The 22,763-nt window shown below is 46.6% G+C and overlaps 1 protein-coding gene across 1 annotated transcript in view; it reads left to right on the top strand.

The window, feature by feature from the left end:
• Positions 1 to 22,763, top strand: part of XPR1 (xenotropic and polytropic retrovirus receptor 1) — an 82,033-nt gene that overhangs the window by 4,013 nt on the left and 55,257 nt on the right. The window contains exon 2 of the mRNA XM_021404317.1: positions 614 to 665. Within this exon, the coding sequence (XP_021259992.1) occupies positions 614 to 665 (52 nt within the window). The remainder of the gene's footprint in view (positions 1 to 613; positions 666 to 22,763) is intronic.

Raw genomic sequence — 22,763 nt, 5'->3', positions numbered from 1 at the left:
GGTATAAGTGAATAATTGCAGGAGGAACGGGCCTTGCCCCTTCGCTTCTGGCTCCCAAACTGGTTCAAGTTACTCCATCAGCCTCTGAACCCTCTCTCGGGTTGTTTGATGCTGTGCTGCCCTTCAGGTCCCTCCTTGGGAGCAGGCAATCACTCGTGTTTCCTAATCTTGTCCGTCACGTTGTCTTCAGCTTTTAGGATACATGTGTGTTCCTGTACTACTGTACAACAGTGATAGATCCCCGAGGCTGCTTTCTCTCTCTTTGCCTTGACAGACTCCTTTCTGTGTCACGCCACAGGTTCTTCTAACAAACCTTGAGCATCCTATCAACCAGGAAACATTTTTCCAAAGGAGTATGTTTTAAATTACAGTTGGAACAACTGTAGATTAGTAACATAACAGGCTTTAAATGAAGCGGTCAATACATGTGAACGTGTGTTTCTTTGGCTAGCAGAAATATGTGTGGTAGCCTTAACATCACGTTCCATAGCTTTGCGTGCCAGTCTGGGGGGATGAAAGGACTTTAATTGCTTTTGTTTTCAAACAAGCGTATCAAAACGTAATTTTCATTTGATTCTGACTGCGTTCTTTGTTCTGTCCCTCTCCCCTCCAGGCTTTGAAAGAGATGCTATACGCAGCCGTGGACCAGGCCCCTTCTATAGAAGGTAAGCACGTGGCAATGGGAATCATGTTTTCCTTGGCATTGGATACTGGACACGTACCAGTGTTACTTTTCTGTCCTTGCTCCTCCTAAATTGGTAAACTCAGCACGCTGATGGGCAAACGCTCGGCCTTCCGCAGTCCGCGTGCTATTTTTGATTGTTAGGACTCTTTGTCATCAGAACAGTCAATAGCTTTGTATAGCTTGGGACTTCAGCAGCCGGATTCCTCTTGCTTATAAGGACATTCACTGGTGGAAGTACTTTCTCAGTGCTGGAGAATAGCCCCTTGTTTTCCTGTGGCAGCCCCGGGAGATAATTGTGCTGGAGAGCCACTGGTTGGTGAGCGGTGAGAGTCTCATCCTTTCATCCTGGGTGCTCCCCGAGTGCTGTGCCACCTCTTGGATGCTGATATGAGTATATTTTCTTGTTTGCATGTTTATTGCCACTGCATTCTCTCGATAGGTTATTTTAGTACAGCATTTGCTTTTAAGCTCGCTGCATTTTGGGTAGTTTTAAGCGATCTGTGCAAAACTTCTCAATAGAACCCTCTATCAATCTCCTTCCTTTAGTTGTCTTTGAAGTACTGAGTGGTTTTTGCCTTGATTTGCATTGGTCCCTTTCTGTGGATTTCAAACTCCACGCTTCTAGCAGTTTGACTGCAGAACAATGTTAGTGTCACTGATCTCTGATTGCAGCTCTTGGCTTCTTCCTTGCCAAATGCTGCTTCTAGTGTAGTGTGTTGGCTGGTGTGAATAATGCCAGCCGTCATTAATGGTCGTTCATTAACGACTCACACCCTCTTCTCCAAACTGTGGGTCCTAGAACTACATTTCTACAGGTGTGTGGCCATGCTCCTGGCATTGCCTGAAGTAGATGGGCTCCTTTTGGGAAACGGAATCAAGTTTGGAAGCAATGCGCTGGCAAAAGAGGGAAATCCTGCTTTTTTGAGTGACCAAACTGCTTAAAAACCCCCACACCTGGAGAATCCCTCTCCCAAACAGCACTAAAGCGGTTTTCTGTCTAAGAGGAACCACGGTGTTTGGTATAGGCCACATGGATGATCCTTATTAGCTTGTCATTAGAGACAGTTTGCTGGTTTTGCTGAGAAAACGCGTTCCCTTTGTCTTACCACCAGCGCGTGACTGAAGGGATGCCTTAAAATGGGTGGGAGTGCAGATCCTTTGCGTTTTAGTTCCTCATTTTTATTTTGTGAAGGTGTAAGGAAGGCACGATGAGAAGCTAGCCATAAAGCGCCTGAGTGGTATTCTGCATTTTGGCTTCCTTTTTTTCCCATGCTCGTTGGGACGTAGCGATGTTCTGTATGTGCTATGATGGTTACGTGTAAACATACTTGGGAAAGGAAGAGAAAGTGAAGAATAAAATGGTACTTTATTTATGTTGTTCTTTTGAATGTTAAAAGAACGTAAACTTCTGTTTCTGCCTCCTTTGATGCCTTCAAAACCTCATCAAAAAGGAAAGTAATGACTTAACGTTGCGCTAGCTACGAAAAGCATCTCCTGCTTGTTATTTTGAGAGCAAGACTCTTCCTCTGTGTTGTAGAGAACAAAGCGATGCAAACCGTTAGGAACTGCTCAGATTTGTCACTGTTTTGCCCGAGCTGCCTTTAAGAAGGGAGCAGCTGTGCTAATTCCCTCACCTTTTGTTAGCTGAGTGCTGTGTGAGCGTGTGCTGCTGTTTTTCCTCATTAATTTCAAGTTTGTTTCCACTGTGTTATTCCCCTCCTGCTTCTTTTTTTTTTCCTTTCCTCTGCTTCGAATCCGTTTTGCTCATTTTTTGGCTCTCTGAAATGCGTGCGTGGCTTTGAGCTTAGCACAGGAGCTCCAGGAGGGTGCTGTAAGCCCCATCTTCCCAGGGTGAGGCTGGTGTAATTCTCGTGTTAGGCTGGTTTAACTAAAATCCCGTTGATGTAGGTGATGCCAGGCGCCGTAGCCATGTTCAGCTGGGCTTTGATTTACCTCACACGTACAGAGCTGATCTTCAGCTAGTAGCTGGGCTGTGAAATAAAGGGAGGCCTGTTCGTAGCTCTCGGTGCATCACTGCGTGTGTCGTTCAGCATTTGTGAATGAGTTCCTTAGGTTTCTGCTGCGGGCTGCTTCCTGTCTCCGTTGGTGAAATCTCTATACGTGCATAATTGCTTCCTGTGTGTAGCTGGTACGCTGGAAACGTTTGGAGACGGGTTTAATAAAATGCTGCCCGGTGAAGGCCTGTTGCCATAGGCAGGGCAAGGAATGGCTGAGCCTCCCGCCATCTCCGGGCTCGTGTTTAGGAATCTGCTGCTCACGGTTGGCACGTGGATGAGCAAAGCTAACTTCAGAATGACTCATAAGCTGTGCAAATGGCGGCGGTGCCGCTATGTGAGTGGGAAAAGCGTGGCTGGGAGGAAGATCGTGGATGTAAGTCGTGGTGTCACCTACCAGCACTATCAGAGGCCTAGTTACCGTAGGATCCTTAGAGTTGGACGGGACCTCTGAGGTCCACCTAGTCCAGCTCCCCCTGCACTGAACACTCGCTGAGCTGATGTGTCGGCATCTCCCCGAGCTCCTCAGGGTGCAGCTCTTCGCAGCCGTAGCGGAGATGAAAGTCTGGCTGTAAATTATTCATCCCGATTATGCGCTTGAACGGACGGGGCCTGCTCTAAATATTATTTCCTAGAATATTTGTCTTTCAGATATTGAAATTTAACCTCCCCTTAATACTTGTGCAAACAGATCTTGCTGTTGTCACGTTAGACGGCAGGAAAACGTTCTGCTGTATCCTTCTATTATGGAGATTACTTATTCCACTTAACCCCCACCTGCATTCCAGCGGTAGGCTGGAACACGGAGCGCAGCACAGGCCGAGTGGGGAGCAGGAATGCTTCAAGATTGAACTCAAAACCAAAATTAATAGGTGACTTCAAATGCAGCTTGATTGATGGGAGAAGAGCTTTAGCAGCAGTGCTGGTGCTCCTGCTCTGCAAGTTCACCCCTTGGCTTGCTCCAGATGAGAAAAGAGGTGCGAGGTTGGGACGTTCTCAGCATGCCCTGCGTGGTGATGGCCTTTTTCTGCCTTAATTTGTCATCCACTAGCCGCGTGAGCTGTCAGCTAAGGATCTTGGAGCAGTTTTGGCTTTATTTCAGCCACTAGATAAATAAAATAGCGTTCTTCAGGGTGATGAATGTTGGTACTGAATACGATAGGATGTGGGAAATCACACTGTGTTTTTTTCCAAAGGAAGTTATGAAACGGCAATGGTTTTTGCTGGTTATGGGCAGGCTCGCCCTGTAGGGTTGAACAAAGACTCCGGGTTTGCCTGTATGCATGCGTTTGTCTTTTCATTCCAAAATAAACATTTGTTTCCAGCTGCATAAACTTTGTAGCGGGCTGGAAGTGCGCAGAGCACTCAGGCTGCGGGGCAGGAGCGCATGCAGATCTGCCTAGGCAGCAGCTTGCTGTGACTGGTGTGCTCGGGTTCTTGCTCCCAGGTGCTTGTTTCCATTACCCAGGCTAATGAAAGGGCTGTGCACAGCTGGGGAGGCAGAGGGAAGGCTGGGTCGGGCGCTCAGTGCCAGCCCTGAGGAAAGGGCTGCACCTGCAGGCAGGTTTCCTTTGCAGGTCTGCAAGCTGCTTATCAGTCTGGCTGCACAAGGGCTGTAGATTCCTCCTTAATGGCGTGGGGTGACAGCAACATCAGAAATCCTTTTTTTTTTTTTTTCTCCCTTCCCGCTCTTTCAGATCACATAAAAAGGCCAGTGTGTCAGCTGAACTGGTAGTACTAGGTTTCATGTTGCTGGTTAAAACGTGAGGGCTGGGGAGTAGAAAGAGAGTTCATAAAGCCGGGAGATTGACAGCCAGCCGTGCTCGCAGCGCAGCGCTCCCGAGACAGCAGCAAAACATCAAACAGTGCTTTGGGGGTAGGCGCAGAGAAACGGGGCACGCGTCTGTACAGCAGGTCAGAATTTATTGTTGGGCTCCGGAAAAGGCTGCAGCAGCAGGCGGTGTAACAGCAAGATTTACGGTGCGCGTAGGAGGTGGCCTCTGGGTTTCTAGCCATTGCGTTGCAAATAGGTGACTTGAATTATTAGGCGATTAAGGTTTGGGATGAGACTGTAGCTATCTGGTGAATAACGCGATGTGCATTGAACTCGATGGGTTTTCTCTCTCTTTACCAATGCGCTTCTGTGAGCAGGGAATGAGCAAGCTCTCCCTGGAAGGAAATCTCCTTCTTCTGCATCAGATTCACTTGCAGGATGCTTCAGGACGATGGTCAGGGCCTGCCAGGAGCCCCAGCATCTCTGTAGTGCCATGTAGGAGGAGCAGGGGCTGACCCAAGGGCCCTGCTGCCAGTGCAGCCCCTCGGCTTTGTTACCTCAGCCGCCAGACAGCCGCACCGCAGAACATGAGGTCTGTCTGTCCCTTTAAAGTTACTTAAAATTAGGAAGGATGTGGTGAAAAGGCAGCCCGCTCCTGGTCGTGTGTCCTGCTGCTGCTTCCTGAAGCAAGGAGCGGGCTGGTTGCTGAAGAGATGGCTGGTGGTTGGGTGCTGGGGGCTGGCCTCGCCTGCTTTGCTTACAGTGCGTCTGCAGCCTGACCCCTCCTTAGGAAAAGCGGGTAACAAACTCATTAAGAAACGTAAACATGCTTTCTGGGGATATGCAATCTCTAGTTGTAGTCTAAAGCTGCATAATTACAGCGTCTCGATTTTACAAAGCCCCGGTTCAAAGAAAGCGAGATTGAAAATTGTGTGTTTTCTTGCAGTTATTATACAGCCATTTAGTTAATAAATAGATGGGTTTGTGCTCCTTCTGCCGAGAGCGTTAGCCCTTTTCCCTGGAATTAGTGCAGGGAATGCTGCAACAAAAACGAAGCCCCACGGTTCTGTCCCCAGGTGAGGGAGATGCTGAAGGAAACTGCAGAAAGGCCATTTTCCTTCTGTGTGCCTAGATGGGAACGCCCGGAGGTCCGTAGCTGTAAGGCAGCAGCACCGCGAACCGGAGCTGTGTATGTTCAGCTAAAAGCCACAGAGAGCATTGTGAGCATCCACCAATCTGCTGGCGTGCGTGGTGGTGGCTGTGGGCAGGAGGGTGAGGATCAGCACAGCCCATCCTGCAGCTCCGGCCCTGGGTTCTGTGCGCTGCCCTTGCTGCAGAGGAGAGAGCCTTGTTTATCTCCTAGGAGATGGAAAAGCAATTTCGACATCCTGATGAGAAGCTGACAGGCTATTTGCCTTAACAAGAGAGGCAGTCGGTGTGATTGGGAAGGGGGAAATTGCATGCCATAACATACCGATATAAATGCAATTTATTTTGCATGTGCTATTTAGCTTCAGGCACGCATTTGTGGAGGGGCGAGAATGCTGCACGTGCTGAAATACCAGTCCTAAATAGCAACAAGAGGCAAATTTGTCTTCCAGACTGTGTCTGTAATCTTGGTCGTATTGCTCCCGCTGTTGATTAGCGTGCTTTTATAAACACTCCAATGTGATTAGCGTGCCTTTTATAAACATTCCCAGGGTGTGTGTGGGGCGGGGGAACCTGCAGTTTTCTGGCAAGCCGAGAATGAGCTGTGACCTCAGGACATGCCTTGTCCCATGGCTGCAGACATGTCCTGATGTGTGGCCAGGACGGGTGTCCTGGTGCCACCACTGCCCATCTGTGTCCCCATGCTGAGCAATGCTGACACCCGGCCCAGGTGTGCTTCTGCACAGCATCTCCCTGTGAGCACAGCTGTAGGAGTGACTCACAGGCAAGGCAGCTAAGTGGGGTAATAATGAGCAGGGTTGGCTGATACACCTGTAAGGCCAATTCTATAAATAGCTGAAAGGGATTGGGCCAATACTGCCGTGATTTGGTATGACTTTGTCTTCCACAATCAGCAGCGGCGATGAGAAGGCAAGGAAGTAACCAATCTGAGAGCCTGGTAGGGCATTCTGCCTTTCTTGGAGCCTTTAGCTCCTTGGTGAATGCCAGATGTTCCTTGAACACCGCAATCCAAGACAAAGGTTTCATTTCCCCCTGCCCGGTCACAGGATAATGTATTTCTCTGCTAGCAGCTGGGTCAGGGCTTGGTTCTGCTCTGACCTTGGCGAGCACAGGTGCAAGGAAATGTTTCTTGGAGGTTGTGTGTCCTTTTAAAGGCTTTAAGAGGTTGTAATTAATGGAGTTGCCTAGAGACAAGAAGACTTCCCGGGGAGGAGAAAGGAGAGCTTCCCAGGGAGGATAAAGAAGGAGCACCTTTTGACTGAGCTGGGTTAGCATTGGTGCTCACAAATGATAGACCTCTCTATAGAGGCTTCATCTCCAGCTTTCAGATGCTGCAAGCTCTTAACACGCAGCATGCCTTTATAGTATAGCTCTGTGAGGGTGCTGGTAAGGTTTGTCCATTAAAACTTCATGTTTCGGAGGGTAAGCTGGTAAAACATGGATCCAGAACTCAATCTCCTTGTCGAGCAGTCAGAGGAAGAAAGCAAAGCAGGATACCGAGCTCGAAGCATTTGCCACACCTGATCAGATGCATCTGCTGTAATAATCCTCGTTGCAGGACAACTGCTCTTTCTGGTGAGCGCATCACACCCTGCAAAAATACCCCTTATCAGGTGTGAGTTTGAGCCATGCATTAGCAGCAGGGAGCCTGCCACAGCCTTCATACCCCGTTCTTCAGCAGATGTCACCTTGGTGAAGCCCCAGAAGGCGTGAAGCAGCAGGAGGGATGGCGAGGAGTCCCGCGTCCCTCTGCCTTCGTGCAGCAGTCTGTGCCTGAGCCATGCTGCGAGCAGAGCTTGCCAGGCTACGTTGGGGTCTGCTTTGCGTCCATGTGCGAGCCCCATTTTCCCCCAGCTGCTGGCTTTGGCCCTGGAGCTACGGATCTCTGAAAGGCGGAAGATTGGTTTGCTGCTGTCGGCGTTCAGTAAGACTTGAGCTGGAGTCTCAAAGGCTCCAGGGGCACGGAGTGTCTCCAGTTTTAGAAATCCGGCCACGGCTCAGTCAGCATTGATCCGTGCTGATTTCCCTTTCAGTTCCTCCTGCTTGCAGCCAGCTCCCACGGATTTAGTTCCGCCTTTGTTCCCAGCTGATGGAGCCGGTTGATGCGCGCTCATGCTAATGGAGCCCGCTCGCCTTCCGGCTGGGGAGGAATTCAGCGTTGGGAGGTGCATGATCTGGGCTTGGACTTGCCTAAGCACAAATTTGAGTAATGAATTAGTCATCAGCCATGGATTTCATGTCCCTGGGGACACGGATCCTGAGGCTGGTGCAGCCCAGCTGTCAGTCAGGAGCTGCTGATGCAGGAACTTCTCGCAGCCTGAGAAGGTTCCCCCAGCCCTGCTAATGTGGGAAGGGGAGGTTGCCAAAGCCTTAAGCTGGCATTTCAGCAGCAGCATGCGTGCTTTACAGCGTGTCCTTAAAGGCTTCGGCCTCTTTACCTAACTCAAATAGAAGTCTGCCTTAACTGGGTATTTAGAAACCAAAGGCAGCACAGCCAAATTACAGCAGCTCTGCCATCTCCCACGTGCAAGCTAATTTCACCAAATCCTGTTTTTGTGGCAAGCAGGATGAGGCAGGGGACGCTCCATCCTCCATCAGTTTCAAGAGTGATCCCATGGATATTGAGGTATAGGGGTGATATGGAGTGGGTCTGGGAAGAGGCGCTTCTACTCCATCTTCTTGTCCTTGGCCACCACTCATTTTGTTTTTTTCCCTCTTTTGTTAGTGTTGCACTGTGGCACGTGGCTTGTGGTGGCTGGCCTCCAGCACGATGGTTATTTCGAGAGATTTGCAAGCTTTAACTATCAAATAAAAAACAGAAATTATGAGTTTGTGTGCCTTTTTGTACACAACTGGAGCAGTCTCTTTGGGGATAATAAGGCTAGCATCGATTTATGCATTTTCCCATTGTAACTCCCACCTATGCTGATTCTTTGATGAGTGTCTGTTATGGCTCCTGGCCAGTGAGTCAATTTTTCTGTTGCCTTGGTTGGACAAACACCATGCGCAGCAGCAGATACGTGGGTGATTTGCCCTTGTAGTGAAAGGTAGTGGCACCGGGAGCTCGTGATGATGGCTGGTAGTGTGGGTTTCTGCATGATTTTATTTATGGAATAACGATGCTCAAACCTTCCCTTTGTGCAAGTTGCAGGGTGTCCCACTTGAAATGTTCTGATTTAAAAAAAAAAAACCCGACCTATAAATACACATAGAAAAGGTAGACAGGAAGAAGCACAGACAGCGTCAAACGCCACGGCTGCCTGGAGTTCTCTTGCAAGTATCCATCAGGCCTTAAAGTCTTCACATGGTTCTGCTGCTATGAGATTTTTAAGCAGAAGAAATGCAAATCACACCTCTCTGATCAAAATATTTGGTTCTAATGTTTGGAGGATACTCCCATCGAGAGTTGTGTTCCCATTCTTACGTTTACTTTTTGCAGGCATTCGGCAAGGCGATGCCAGTGTGTTCTGGACTGCTTGAAAACTGGTCCAAGTTTGTTGTTCTCTGCTTTCCTAATTGCGAGTTCGTTTGCAGAAGTTAGCAGAAGCGAGGCAGTGCTTGAAGTAGTACGCTTGGTTGCTTGAGCATTGCGCTGAATACCGTTGCTTTATAAATAGTGCCTTCGGGGCTGGCACCTTCTCTGTATAGAAGGTGTTGGAGTCTCATTTGTGGATTTGGATTTGGTCATCGTTTTGTCACGCTGTTCTGCTTTTAATCTTTCAAGACACACACTGTTGAGAGTGTCTAACGCTACAGCCTGCTTCTGGTTTGTATTTAGAGTTCAGCTCTGCCCTGTCGGAAGCGAGCGCAGCTGCTGGGCGCTCACGGCTTCTGAGCTACGCAACGCTAATTCTGCTTTGGATCGCATTGCACTGATCTTCATTTGAAAGTGAATTGATCAGATCTTCAGTTTTCTACATTGGAGGGTGGCAGGAGGGTACCTGCATGGAGCGCAAGGGCCCTGGGAGCCTAAATGAAGTGGGGAGAATGCTGGCTGCTGGCAAGTTTGCTGGGTTTTATCAGTTGCTCCTCTAATGCATTGCTCTTAGTGGGACTGTTTGTTGATGGAGAGGAAGGTTGATAGCATCATTAAGGTTGGGGAAGTCCCTTAAGATCATCAGGTCCGACCACCAGCCCATCCCCACCACTGACCTTGGCCCTCAGTGCCACATCTCCATGGTTCTGTAACACCTCCAGGGACGGTGACCCCACCACCTCCATGGGCAGCTGTGCCAGTGCACCGCTGCTCTTTCCAAGAAGTGTTTCCTGATATCCAACCTGACCCTCTTGTGGTGCAACGTAAGGCCGTTAACTCTTGTCCTCTTGTTCAGTTGCAAAGACCTTGGCTAGTTCTGAGAGGAGCCCGAAAAGGGGATGCAGCATGGGTGCACAGCACCGCTAAGCAGGGTCTGGATTCAGTGGGCACTGTCCCTTCCTCCAGGATTCTGATAACAAGTGGTCTACCTAATGAAGTGTCTGCACGTAGATTTATTTACAAATATCCTTCATCTTTTTACCTAAAGAGGCCAGCTCCATTGCTGGCTGCTTGGTGCTTGCTTTCAGGCTTTGGGAAGATGCCTGCCATCAGAATGTGACTGTTCCACGCGTCTGAGTGCCGAACACAAACAGCTCTGCAGCTGATCAAAGAGGGAGGGTGACGCTGCTGCCACGAACTAAACGGGCAAGCGGGGATAAGTGGCAGCTCTGAGGCAGGCCTACCTGAGCAGACAGGCTCTTTGTTGTCGATGGGGTAATGTGAATCGTTTGTCAGTGTGTTTTTTTCGTTTTGTTTTTAGCAGGGATGCTCTTTGTACTGTTGGAATATTTATCCGTGCGTTTCAAAGGCCCTGACAACCGGGTTACTTGTGATGGAAGGCCATCTTTTGTGCAGCTGCATGTGCAGTGAAAAGTTCATCTAGCTCTGAGGAATACAGGGCATCCTCTGGAGTTCTCAGAACCCTTTGTTTTTTTACAGAGAAAAGAGAGATTTTGATGTGCACATCTGCATTGATAGAATATGTAGGCACATCCTTTGGTGCGAAGGGGAGGTGAGTTATCCAAGGGTAGCTGTACAAGTTCATCTCTGCACCTAACTCTACAAGTTCCGTTGCATCCTAGCACCTTATATCCTGCAACTCTAACAGGCAAGCTTTGTGTTTATGACTACATTTCAGGTGCTTTGACTGGGCCTTGCGCCCCTGTTAAAATACCAGATATAACAGGGGGAAGTGCTTTGCACTGAGCAGGGCACCTCAAGAGGGATATATTCTACCTGAAGCAAGCGCTGATGGTCTCTGACCTGTTAATAATAAATTAAATGAATAGCACAGACTTTGATCTCGTGGTTTCAGAGTTCAATCTGCTGAAGTGCTGCGTGCCCCTGCCCAGAAGAAGTAACCCAGCTGCTGCCAGCTGTGCTGCTTCCAGTCTATGGCGAGCTTCTTCCCTTCGTTTGCATTGTTACTCTATCTCAAATTAGGAAACCAGTTTGAAGTTGAAGTCTTTCCTGTTGAACCAAGAGCAGAAATACGTCAGCGTGTCAACTGCAATCTGTTTCCAGTTATTGCTCCTGTCAAATCGGTTACGTTCACAATGTACAAGTAGTATTTGTGTTATCAGATCACTCGTAAGGGCAGATCTTGCTTAGCAGCTCTCTCTTGTCTCTCTACCTTTATTTTCTTCAAACCTTCTCCTTCCTGCACGGCAAGGGATTTTATGGCTGAAGCAGGACTTAGTGCCTAATTCTGTGAGCAGCAGTTTTTGGGTCTGACTGTGTCTTGCTTCCGTGCTTTACAACATTTTGTCTTCTTGGACTTGGATACCTAATTTAGAGCCCAGTAACTGAAGACAGCTGTATATTCCATAAAAGTGAAGTGCAAGGTTTTATGACTGCTAGGGAGAAAAGGAGGGACGGGAGGAGATGGAATATTGTGGGTTGGAATCTGGGTGAACAGTCTCATTGCATGGAACTGTTCTCTCTCCATGCAGTCATTAAATCTTGTAAAACTGTTGACTCTTTCTCGTGGAGGAAAATTAGATAACAAGAGTGAGCCCAGGGCTTTCACTGCTCAACTGTACATTGCTCACATTTGACAATGTTTTCCTTGGAGCTGTTAGCATGGGTCTGTTGGATTGCCTTAGAGGCATCTCAGCTTGCTTGTCTCCTAAGCTAGAGTCTCATATCTTGGAATAACATTGTTTTTGCCTCAGCAATTGCAAGAACCAGCAGTCAGGATAACCTTGGTTGGCTTTGTGGTGCTGGTTCAGTTTTGTTAGCTGAATGTTTATGGATCCCATGCAAGCTTTAACTTTTGCTTAGCCATGGAGAGGTTGGGCCATTGGACCCAGGGGTCTTTTTAGGCCCCTTCCAGTTGAATATTCTATTCTATTTACTCAGGAATGGCTATCCTGCTGTGGAATAGCAGGAGAAAGCCCAGAACATTTGTGTCTGGGGAGGTTTTTGTTGATGCTGCATTGCTTTGGAGGATGTTAGGAACTCTGCTGGGTCATCTCTTGCTTTTTTTTTTTCCTTTTTCCCGAGAATTTTCTAAAGTGTTCTTGAAAGCCTGGATATGGCTCGGCATGTTGAAAACTGCAGGCTTCGAGTTGGGCCGAAGTTGGCAGTTTTGGCTTTTAGCTCATTGCCTGGGAGTGGAAGATATTGAAGGGGTACGCGCGTGCTGCTGTGCGTTCTCTCAGAAACCACGGGCAGCGTAGGCTGTGGCGATTCAAAATTCATTGCGCTTTTGTTCGGGGTGAGAAATATGAACAGATCTGCTGGTAGGTTCCAAGTGACTTGTAATTTGTTCTTCATTTTTGTCTACTTCAGTCAAGACACTGTTTTGTTTTTACTGTTGTGAGCTGTCCTCTGTCTGTTTTCCTGAAGTGATCCTTTTGGTGTAAGGATGCTCGGCATTGCCTGGGGCTTTGGGCCTGGGGGTGTCCCTGTGCTGAGCAGCTGCTGGCTGTTGTGCTGAGCTGGGCCCCGGGGCAGCACTCTGCCATGCCTTGGAAGGGCTGTGGCTCTTGCTTTCCAAGGAGAATCAGTGCGTGTTATTTTTAGGGCTTGGCAGGGAGAAAAGGGAGTAAATAATTTTTATGAGTTCCATTCTGCCAACGACAGCCTTGGGATGCGCAAAAGGTGGACATAGTGTTCTGTTAAAGCACATTGAGAATAACATTTCAAGAATGTAATTTTTTTACCCTTCAGCTGTTTAAGATTCCACTTTACGTACTTAAAGCGTTTCCTTTTGAAGGTGGTGATGTTCCTTTGATTTGGACTCCGCTGTCACCTTCTGTCAGCTGTGTGGAATTAAGCTGGTGCTCAAGCACCAAGTTCTGAAGGATGGAAACAATCTGCAGTTTGAGAGCAAAGTGCGCAGGAGCTGTCCCTGCTGCCAGTGGTACTTTGCCTGGGAATTTGGAAGGGGGATTCTTATTATAAGGATGTTTATCCCGTGGAAGAAACTTTACTCATGTAGATTTATTTATTTTTTCCTATTTCTGCATACCTCGTTGGGAATTTGTGTAATCCAGCAGAGTTTCCAAGACCCTGCAGGATTTGCAATGTCAAAGTGATTCATTAACTTTTCTAATTACGTGACTGCTAGGATGTGTCTGAATGTTTCAGGGCAAGTAGTCTGGGGATAAATACACGGATACCTGGTGTAAATGCAAGTTTTGCCTTACATGCATCTGGACAGCAGTTGTGGCACTTGAGGATTTTAGCCGAAAAAGCAAACTAGGATGGTTGGTCAGCTACTGCATCCCTGCTGGGTGCGGGCATCTTTCCTTGGCAGCGACTTGAAGGGCTGAAAACCCCAGGTTTCCCCCAGATTTTCAGCTGAAAATCCCAGGTTTCCCCCAAGGATTAATGGTGGAGGATTCGGTTTGTTGACGTTCTGAGCCCTCCTTGCTCTGCGCAAATCAATACAGGCAGTTTCTTAAAATTTTTTTTCTTTTTATGGCAGCTACAAAGGCAAAAACCCTTTCTCTGTGAAGGAAATAGAAGCAAGCAGATCTATATTTGCCCCTGATTGATGTGGGCGGCTCCAAGCTGCTTTTGAAATTGGAACTGCAGGCAGCGTCTGAAATGTGCATGGCAGGTAGCTCTGTGCAATGGGCTTCTGGACAAGGGCGCTCCGTGTCAGAATGCTGAGCCAGGGTGTGCTCATTTGATTGCATCTAGTCAATGGAAGTGGCGGTAGAAGGAGCTGGCTGCTTGAAAAAGTGTATTTTTAAAAGGAGTAGACGTGAATCTTTCCGTCGTAACATTCTGTTTGGGAAGGTGGAATGTTACCAGCTGGGTTTGGTAACCGCAGGATACCTTGAAGGAAAAGCATAGTTGAGGTATGTGGGACACAGCACACGTTCTCCAGTTGCAAGCAAGAACTGGTTTTCTTGCAGTTCCTTTAGAGAAACAATCAGGCTCATTAAGATGATTAATTACTGCAGTTTTCAGTCATTAATCTTTTGGAACACCAATATATGTAGCGTGCAGTAAAATCCATTAGCGTGCCATGGCTCTGTGCTAATAGTTAAATTCTGCTCCTCTTTGAGTAACGTAGTAGTGAGGTAGGTGCACTTAGATTACAGTGGAGTAAAAGCAGGTTCCATACAAATGAAAATATTTTATTTGATGAATGAGATGTGCTCGTTCTCTTACTCCTCAGTTGCTGAATGACTTAAGTGGAGCAGAGCTTGCCATTAATGCTATTAAAAGTTATTAAATGGGGCTGAGGAAGGCATGATATGGGAAAGGAGCAAATCGGTGCATCGTTCTGTGCAGCCTTGGCCTTGTGTCTGGTTGATGATCCATAGGAGAACTCATTTAAAGCTTGTTTATTTAGACTACTTACCGTACAGTTCAGTGCTTTGGAAAATGAGGATGGGGGAGACACAGACTCCATGAGTTTATAGACTTTTTATATTCTAATTTAATGCAGTGTACCAACATCCCTTTAATTATAAAGGATGAGAAAGGCAGGTGATTGATTAACCAGGGGCTGCAAATAGGCGTTCAATTCATGTTCAGACATCACTACTTCCTGTTTTTGAACTGATGCACAGATGTATATGGCTATGTGTATGCGTGGTATAGTGGTTTAAAGTAGATAGTGCGTGTCTCTTGCCTGGGGACAAATGATCCTATTTGATGTGGGAAGGATGAATTGTTTTCCAATGGGAGAGGCATCCAGTGGGCTTTACACGAGCAGAGTCAAGGTTCCAGATAAGTCACGAGTTGCATGTGACTGTGATTTGAGTGACTCCAGGGCAGTGGAAATAAGCACTCAGCCAGATATGCTAACTTCTAGACTGTGTTTCACAACCTTGTGAAAATGCTAAGGAAAGCAATGCTCAGAGAAACTCTACGCAACCTGAATACCTACTTGAAATACGAAATACCTAAAAAGACAGACAGTGCCTGAGCTTTAGGAAGAATAAGATGAGGTTGAAGATGACTGCAATGACTAAAACATTGGTTGAAGGCTCATCCCCGGATCCAGAGCGGCAGATAAAATCCCATGCAGCTACACAGATAAATATGTGATTATTCTCTCATTCCCACTTGTATCACAAGTGATTATTTACATCTTAGAAATCAATGTTTCTGACTTAAGTCTTCAGGGTATTCTTGATGCTGCTCTTCAGCTGATTGTAGAAACTAATTGGGGGAGAGAGATTTACAGCTACAATTTACTCACAGCATCAGTGTGTTTTCATTCGAGTCAGTTGAGGCAGAGGTTGACCTCCTCTGTGTGAACTCATAACTCAGATCTCAAAGAACACGAAGCAAAACCTCATGGTTTTAACATCTGTTTTAGAAGAAAAGAAAAAAGGAGACCAATAACGGCTAAGTTAACTTTTAAAAATCCTGTGCTATGGGAAGAGTGTTGAGCAGCAGATGCTAATTTAGAGCTTGCAGTAATGGTGATATTCTTCTTAGGGTGACAGCAAAGCTCTGAGTTGCTTCAGGGCTTGGTACATCTCCTCTGGTTGAAGCACTGCTGGTGCTACTGTCCTGGGCTTTGTCGCTGGACATCCCTGGGGGCAGCAGGGTCTACCATCCATAGAGATAGATCCATAGTCTACGTTCCATAGTGATAATCCTGACACTGCTATACACGATGTCTTTCAGTCTCTCTGAGATTCCTTTGGCTGCTCTCGATAGCTCTAGCTTTCAGAAAACATTTTTTGAAACTTCTTCACTCAGTTCCAGCTTCAGTGGGTATCGAGTTGAACCCCCTTTGTTGAGTGTAAGGCGCCTGTTATCTGTTTTGGCAGCCTTCAGTTCGCAGCATTCAAAGAAAAACGCTTCCCTCAGTGCTGCAGGTTTTTTTCTTTTGCTTTAATGTCTTCAAACAACTTAATTTTGTAGAGTTTGTCCATTTCCCGAAGTTTCTTATCTCTGCCATCCAGGCTTGTGGATTCGCGTGCAGATCGAACATTTGGGGGTTTGGGAGGGAGAGGTTTGGAGGTAGGAAGGAGTAGTGTTACCTCGTTTATTGGTTACTTCTGCATTTCTGCCATTTAATTTTGTTTGTTCAATCCAGCAGCTTAAAACGAGGTTCGTTTGGAACCGGCTGGATTGTGGAAAATGACTTCTGCACTGTCACAAATGATGGCGTCCACGTGCTGCTCGAACGCCGTCGGAAGAGCGGTGCTTGTGCTGCTGGCATGGGTTGGTAGAGCTGGGGACTCACATCTCCTGTGGGGTTGCTGAGGTCTGGGCAAGACTTAAGCCAGCTGTGGTGACAGTATGGAGGTCCCCCACTGGTATCAGTGCTCAAGGCAGGCTTGGGCTTTGCTTTAGCACTGCCTGCGGTAGGGATGACGTGTGTTTCCACCAGGTCTGAGCTGCACTAAACTGCTTTAGTCTTGTAAATTGACTTATTCTTCACTCACTCAGAGGAGCTTGTTCGGGGCTTTTAGGCTGCTAATGCCATAAGTACAGCAGAACGCCTAAAAGCCAATTACAGAGAGCAGTGACTTGAGGAAGGAGAACTTTGGAATTAGCCCTTCTGATAGAAAGCAGCGCAGAGCACACCACTGTCCCAGCGCTTTGCCTGCTTTGCTTGCTTGGTGCTGGTGAGCGCAGGCCAGCTGGCAATGAGGAGCTTTTTGTGACTGCACTTGCAGCCCAAGTGAGATATTTGAGACTAATAAGCAATGTTACCATTGAGAAAAAGGATGTCAGGTCTTTTCCCTTGGGCTATCTCCAAACCTCCGTCAAACAATGGTGGCTTCTGTTAGGGCTGCGGGCAGGTTTTGGCAGGAGCGCTCCGGAGTGCTGCAGTGGTGCTGAGCTGCTGCAGACTGCTCACCTGGCTTGTAAATCAAGGGGGGAAAAGGAAAAAGCGGAGGAAAGGCTTTGTAAAATGTTTTTTTTTTTTTAAAAATAATAGTAACAACAAGTTGTCTTCTGTCAAAGCGTTAGCTGAGGAATGCATAAAAACGTGGGATTTTTCTCCACTGTGCATGGGCACAACCAAAGGATTTTGTGCATGCTTGGAAAACGTGACTTGAATTAGCAGCAGAGCATAAGAACCTCCTGCTGGAGATGTGGCTTTCTGAGAGTTGGTCACGTGAGAATATTTGGTGAGAAAACAACGTCACTGTTCACTTTGTGCTAGCAATTAGGCCATCGTTCACTGAAGGATGAGCTTATAAAAAACAGCAAACTGAAACGAGCGCCACTTGCAATGGGCTGCCTGAAATTTTAGCAACCCACTCTTATTGCTATGACATTTTTTTAAACGTTGCAGGGAAGAGAAAATCGAGAACAAATTGGCGAGTACGCCACGCGCTCGCGCCTTAACTCCAGCTTTATATTTAGAACTGAGTTTAAAATAAGAATTCCTTTTGTTTTTAGATTTGGGCCGTATGTGCTGCTGTCTCTACGAAATGCGAGTGCAGCTAATTAACTACAAATGAAGCACTGAACTGCTGTGGGTAGGGGTTATTGCGCGCGGTCTTGATGGGGTGATGCTCATGATTGTCCTCTCCCATCACCAACTTCTGAGCGCATGACCTGGTTCCTGCAGAAGCCCTTGGTATTGCTGAGTTCCTATAGAATTCTGTAGGAGGAGGCTGTGCTCATTGGTGGGTATGGGAGAAAGCTGAGGTGAGCTGTGGCAGCTCTGGGAGGACGGTTTGATTTATTGCATTGTGGTGCTGAGGGAGGTAATAGATACCAGTGTGGAGCTCGCTTCCGTTACTGTTATTTTTGCTGCCAGTGCAACAACTTGTTAGCAAATATTTGCATAAATATAGGTGTATGAGATGTCCTGAAAGTGTTGCAGGAGTTTCCAGTTCCACTTCTGTATTGTCGGTGGTTACTCACATAGCCAGTAAGCTGAGCACCAACAGGATCATCCTGCTGGAGATGGATTACCTCTGTGAAATGCTATATAGCCAAGGAATGAATTTGTTCCTGAGACATTTGGGCTGCTCAGGGTTGCCAACCATATAGTGAAAGAGGAATATTTAGTCCCAGAAGTGCAGGTAGGCAAATGCAAAGATGGCTGGGAGCCCAAGGGCGCGTCGGTGATTATTTGGCGTAGTTTGAAGCACAAGGAACTTTCCTAAATCTTGCCAGCTAAATTTGATTCCAACATAGAAATTAGAAGCCTTTAGAAGTTGGAATGTGTTCTTAAGACAACTTTCATCTTATTTTAGACGAACGTCTCATTAGGTCACTCCTCTTTCTGTTCTGAAGCTCACAACATCATAATTAAATGGGATCCATTTTCTAATTTTAACATATATTGTTTGACGGTTGTTTTGTTTTGTTGTTGTTTTTTTGGTTTTTTTTTTTTTAAGACAACGTACTGGAATAGCTTAACTTAGAATGGTAAGAAAAAGAAATGCTCTTCACCAAAGAATAGAAAGAATTGAACCAACATTTATTCCATTCCTACAGCTGATAATTTGTTTCAGGTTTGTGTCTGTGGGCGATCAGCCGTGTCTGTCTGCTAGTTAAGGAAAGCCTCTGACATGATCCCCAGTTAATCACCGTGCTCTTTGAGGCTTCGTAGCTGCTGAAATAATGGGAATTTATCCTCTTCATTACAGTGTTGGTAGCGATGGGTTTTTGGCATATATTGAATATTGCACAAGGTGCTGAAATTCAATAGCTCTTTATATGAGACCTCTCTACTAGGTTGATCAGTGGGATTGGGTGGATGATGCAAGATAATCTGAAATATATCTGGTTTTCTGTCAAAAAGGATTATTTGGAAATGGAATTTCCCTAGCCTACGGTATCTGAGCAGTTCTGATGGTTGCGCTGTCATCTTTCGTGCTCAGGAAGAGGATCTGAGTAACTTCTAGAAAACCAAGAAACTGTTGTGGCAAATACTGTTGAAATGCTGTAGTGATCCCTCCACTAGGTAGGGGTTGTACTGATTAATTCTGAAGCAAAAGGAATGGGAAAGGGAGAGGAATTTACTGGTAGCTAGTCCCTAGCTACTGGGACTCCTGGGCCCTTGGGCCTTCAGTATCATGTTAGCTTGCCTTCAGATCTGCTGCCATATTGCAGGGTGCCTAGCTTACTAATTGCTGCACTGATTGATTCCTAGCAGCTGAAATGGCTGAAGCAGCCTGATCAGCAAGAAAATGGGTTGTTGAACTTGAGATTTGCTGCAGTGCTGAGCATTGATAGATCGTTATCTACAGCTGCCTGCATTTCTCTGAGGAGATATGAACAGTGATATAAGGTGCATTAGGTGTTAATGATGATTGCCTGGTTAGATTCGGCTTCATCGAAAGGATATCTTGGAGAAATCTGTACAATGAAGACTTTTTTCTGAAAAAAAAACCCACTAATTTTCTGTATGTAATATGATTTTATAATTTATTTCTACAGGCTTGTCTTTCTCAAGTATAACACTGACATTTTATACAGTTCTCAACTTTATAAAGTTGGACTGTTCTTCAAAGTGAGCAGTTGCTTTCCCTGTAGCTGTTCTGAAGACGTCTCTGGACTAGAGAATGAAGGCATTTCCTGGGATGCCTGTAGCATGACCTGAAGTCTTTTGTTTTCCCTATTCGTTCCTTCAAGGTTTTCACTATCAATTCTCTTGCTCCAACCTTACAAACGCTTTCCCAGAATAAAAAGTACTGCTGTTTTACGAGGGGAATCCTTCAAATAGAGAGCTGGCACAGATGAGTGAGCATCACCCAGATTTGTCTCCTGCTTTCATGTGCTTTCCTGATGGGTCACTGGAGCCTGACCTCGCTTATGCTGGCCACTCACACTCTTAGAGGGCAAACTGGAGGAGTTGGAGGCAGCAGGGCCCTCTCCAGGGAGCTGGTAGGACTTGAGGATGAAATCAGGTTTGGGTACATCGTCATGCCTTTCTTTGAAACTTCTCATTATGTATAAAATAGTTCTAGTAGTTAGGATTTGAGAACAATTCACTTAGGAGTTGTCTGGTCTCTGGGGCAAACTTCAAAACTTCAGTTGCCCGGTTTGTCCACCTAAAGTCTCCCCCCTAGCAATTTAGCTTCACTTAATTGGTAGAATAGAGTAAATCTTCTCTATATTTGGCTCCCGTTTATTTACTTTAATTATAGTAAATTTTGTCAGAAATAAAATACTGCTGTGCTTCATGCTATGAAGCTTATCGTAGTGAACTTTGTGTTCCTCTGTGGATATAAATCGTGGCTCCTTGTATCAGCCGTGAGGTTGAGTGCAGTCTGCTGAGCTTTTCCCCATGTTAGAGCTGGCAGCAGGCACCAGCATGGCTGATGTGCCCAGAGAGATGTCCACGAAGGGGCTCTCGTCTGCAAGAACCATAGAATGGCTTGGATTGAAAGGGTCCTTAAAGCTGATTCTGTGAGTTAGGGATTCAGTAGTACCAGTGTTCAGTGCTGCACAAGGGGAAAAGTGGGGAAGGAGGCTTTGAAAAGGGAAATATTCAGCCGTTAAGTATTAGAGCAGAGTTAAGCTGTGGCCCCGGTGAGAAATTTGCTGCTTCTTTTGCACATCATAGCAGCAGCTATATGCCAAGCTCCTTGGGAGACTCCAGGTTTTTCCTCTGTGGTAAGCCTGGAATAACTGTGTCCTTGAAGCACATGTGGAAGAGATGTCTCTAAAGCTATCAGATCTCCAGTCCAGCAACAAGAAAATATGGCTGCAAAAAAGAAACCCTCAAGTCTCAGCTTAGTGAATGTGTAAGGCTGGAGGGCTCGAGAGGCAGACAAAACAAGGGCTAGGATTTGGCTCTGGGTTGGTGCTGGCAGCAGTGCACAGCTTTCCTGCTGTCCTTCAGCTGTCCTTTGCGGGTGGCTTTGAGGTGTGGATGGAAAAGCAACATCTCACTTCTCATTTTAAACTATTTCCCCATGATGGCTGAATCAAATGCTGTACAACCTTGAGTCACTGGGCCTTATTCACTGTGGAATTTACTGAGACAAACAGCTACGACATGCTGCTGCTATTTATAACGTTATCTCATTGTCTGTGGGTTACATGATGCTGTGTGGTATGAGGGCTTGGAGGGGAGACCCTTTGCAGCGTGCAGCATTTCAAAGCTTTGTGTTCATTGCTCCAGCATAGCCACAGATGCATTTCCCACTTGGGTTGCTGTCTGAAGCCGGGAGCTCTTGGAAAGGCAGCAAAGAAGTGGCTTCAAGGATCTTTAGGTAGTTTTGTCAAGGCTGAGGTACTAAAATCTTGAGGTAGAAAAGAGTGGTTTCCTCCATTCCCTGTAAGCCTTAAAATGGTGGAAGAAAAGTAAAGGGTATCCAGAAATGATGTTAGTCTGTGACTTTTGGAAAGGAACCTTCACTGGACGTTTATTCGTAAGTACTTTTCAGTAAATTGTAAGAGGCTCTTCCATCCACCTCATGCTACCAAGTTCCGAGAGTTTTCACAGGGCATGGAAGAGGGTCCTCAAATTCGATGGTCTTTCTTTGAAAGCACAGAATCATAGAATCCTTAGAGTTGGAAGGGACCTCCAAAGGCCATCTGGCCCAACTCCCTTGCAATGCACAGGGACACCATGGCTCGATCAGGTTGCCCAGGGCCTGATCCAGCCTCGCCTTGAAAATCTCCGGGGACGGGGGCATCAACCACATCTCTGGGCAACCTGTGCCAGTGCCTCACCACCCTCACTATAAAGGACTTTTTCCTTATATCTAACCTAAATCTACCCTCTTTGAGCTTGAAACCATTTCCCCTTGTTTTATCACCACTACTAAAGTGGGACACCACTCGTCACCAGTCTCCATCCAGACATTGAGCCGGTCTCTTGCCTTGCTTTCCTGACTTGCTACACCTGGGGATGGAGTGCTCTTGTGCCCTGAGGAAAGTGTCCTTAAAGAACTGCTAGCTTTGAGAGTATTATGATGAATTTCTATCAGATAATGTTCCCAGAAAACCAAGGTGAAATGATGCCGGAGATGGGATCTGATGCAGGAAAGTATCTGACTTGCCCTAAGAAAGGGGCGTACAGTTGTCCACTCAATTTAAGACTATTTCGTTAGTTTAGGTAACAACTCCTTTTTGGCTATTTCAGCTTCTGCTTTGGCTAATGCCAGTCAAACCAGAAATGCACAGCTTCACTTGTGTACAGAACTTCAGGCCTTGCTCTGTACATCTCATCAGAACATGTGGGTAGTGAAAATGTGGTGAGTTCAGTGTTTCTCCGAAGCACCCTACATGCTGACTGCAATTTCTTCAGGCTGCTGGAGATCCTGGACCATCTTCGTTCTACCTGGGTAGGTTTTCCAGAGTGTGGGGAGAATGCTCTGAGGAACACACCGTACATATGACTGCGGTGCTGCTCAGGCCTCGGAGGAGTCTGCTTTGGGAGCCTTCTTTCTGAAATATCCGACTGGTGATTTTCTTAGGAGCTTACTTTACACGAGGACTCATTAGTTAAAGTCTCCTTTTGACCTGGAAAAATTCACTTCTCTGGAAAATGAGTTCTGTGTAACTGTAAACACGGCCGTGGCCAGGGTATCCCATCAGTGTTGCTGCAGCTGTCACTGGAACTCTCTCTAAGCAGATGTGAAATCGATACCTACAAGATGTTTTCAACTCTGAAGAAAACAAAGCTTATTTCTGGTTCTCAGCCTTTTTGAATTGGTTCCAGAATGCCCGAAGGAGTTG

Source organism: Numida meleagris, chromosome 7 (assembly GCF_002078875.1).
Source record: "Numida meleagris isolate 19003 breed g44 Domestic line chromosome 7, NumMel1.0, whole genome shotgun sequence".
In the NCBI taxonomy this organism is placed as follows: Eukaryota; Metazoa; Chordata; class Aves; order Galliformes; family Numididae; genus Numida; species Numida meleagris.
This window is presented reverse-complemented; position numbering and strand designations above follow the sequence as displayed.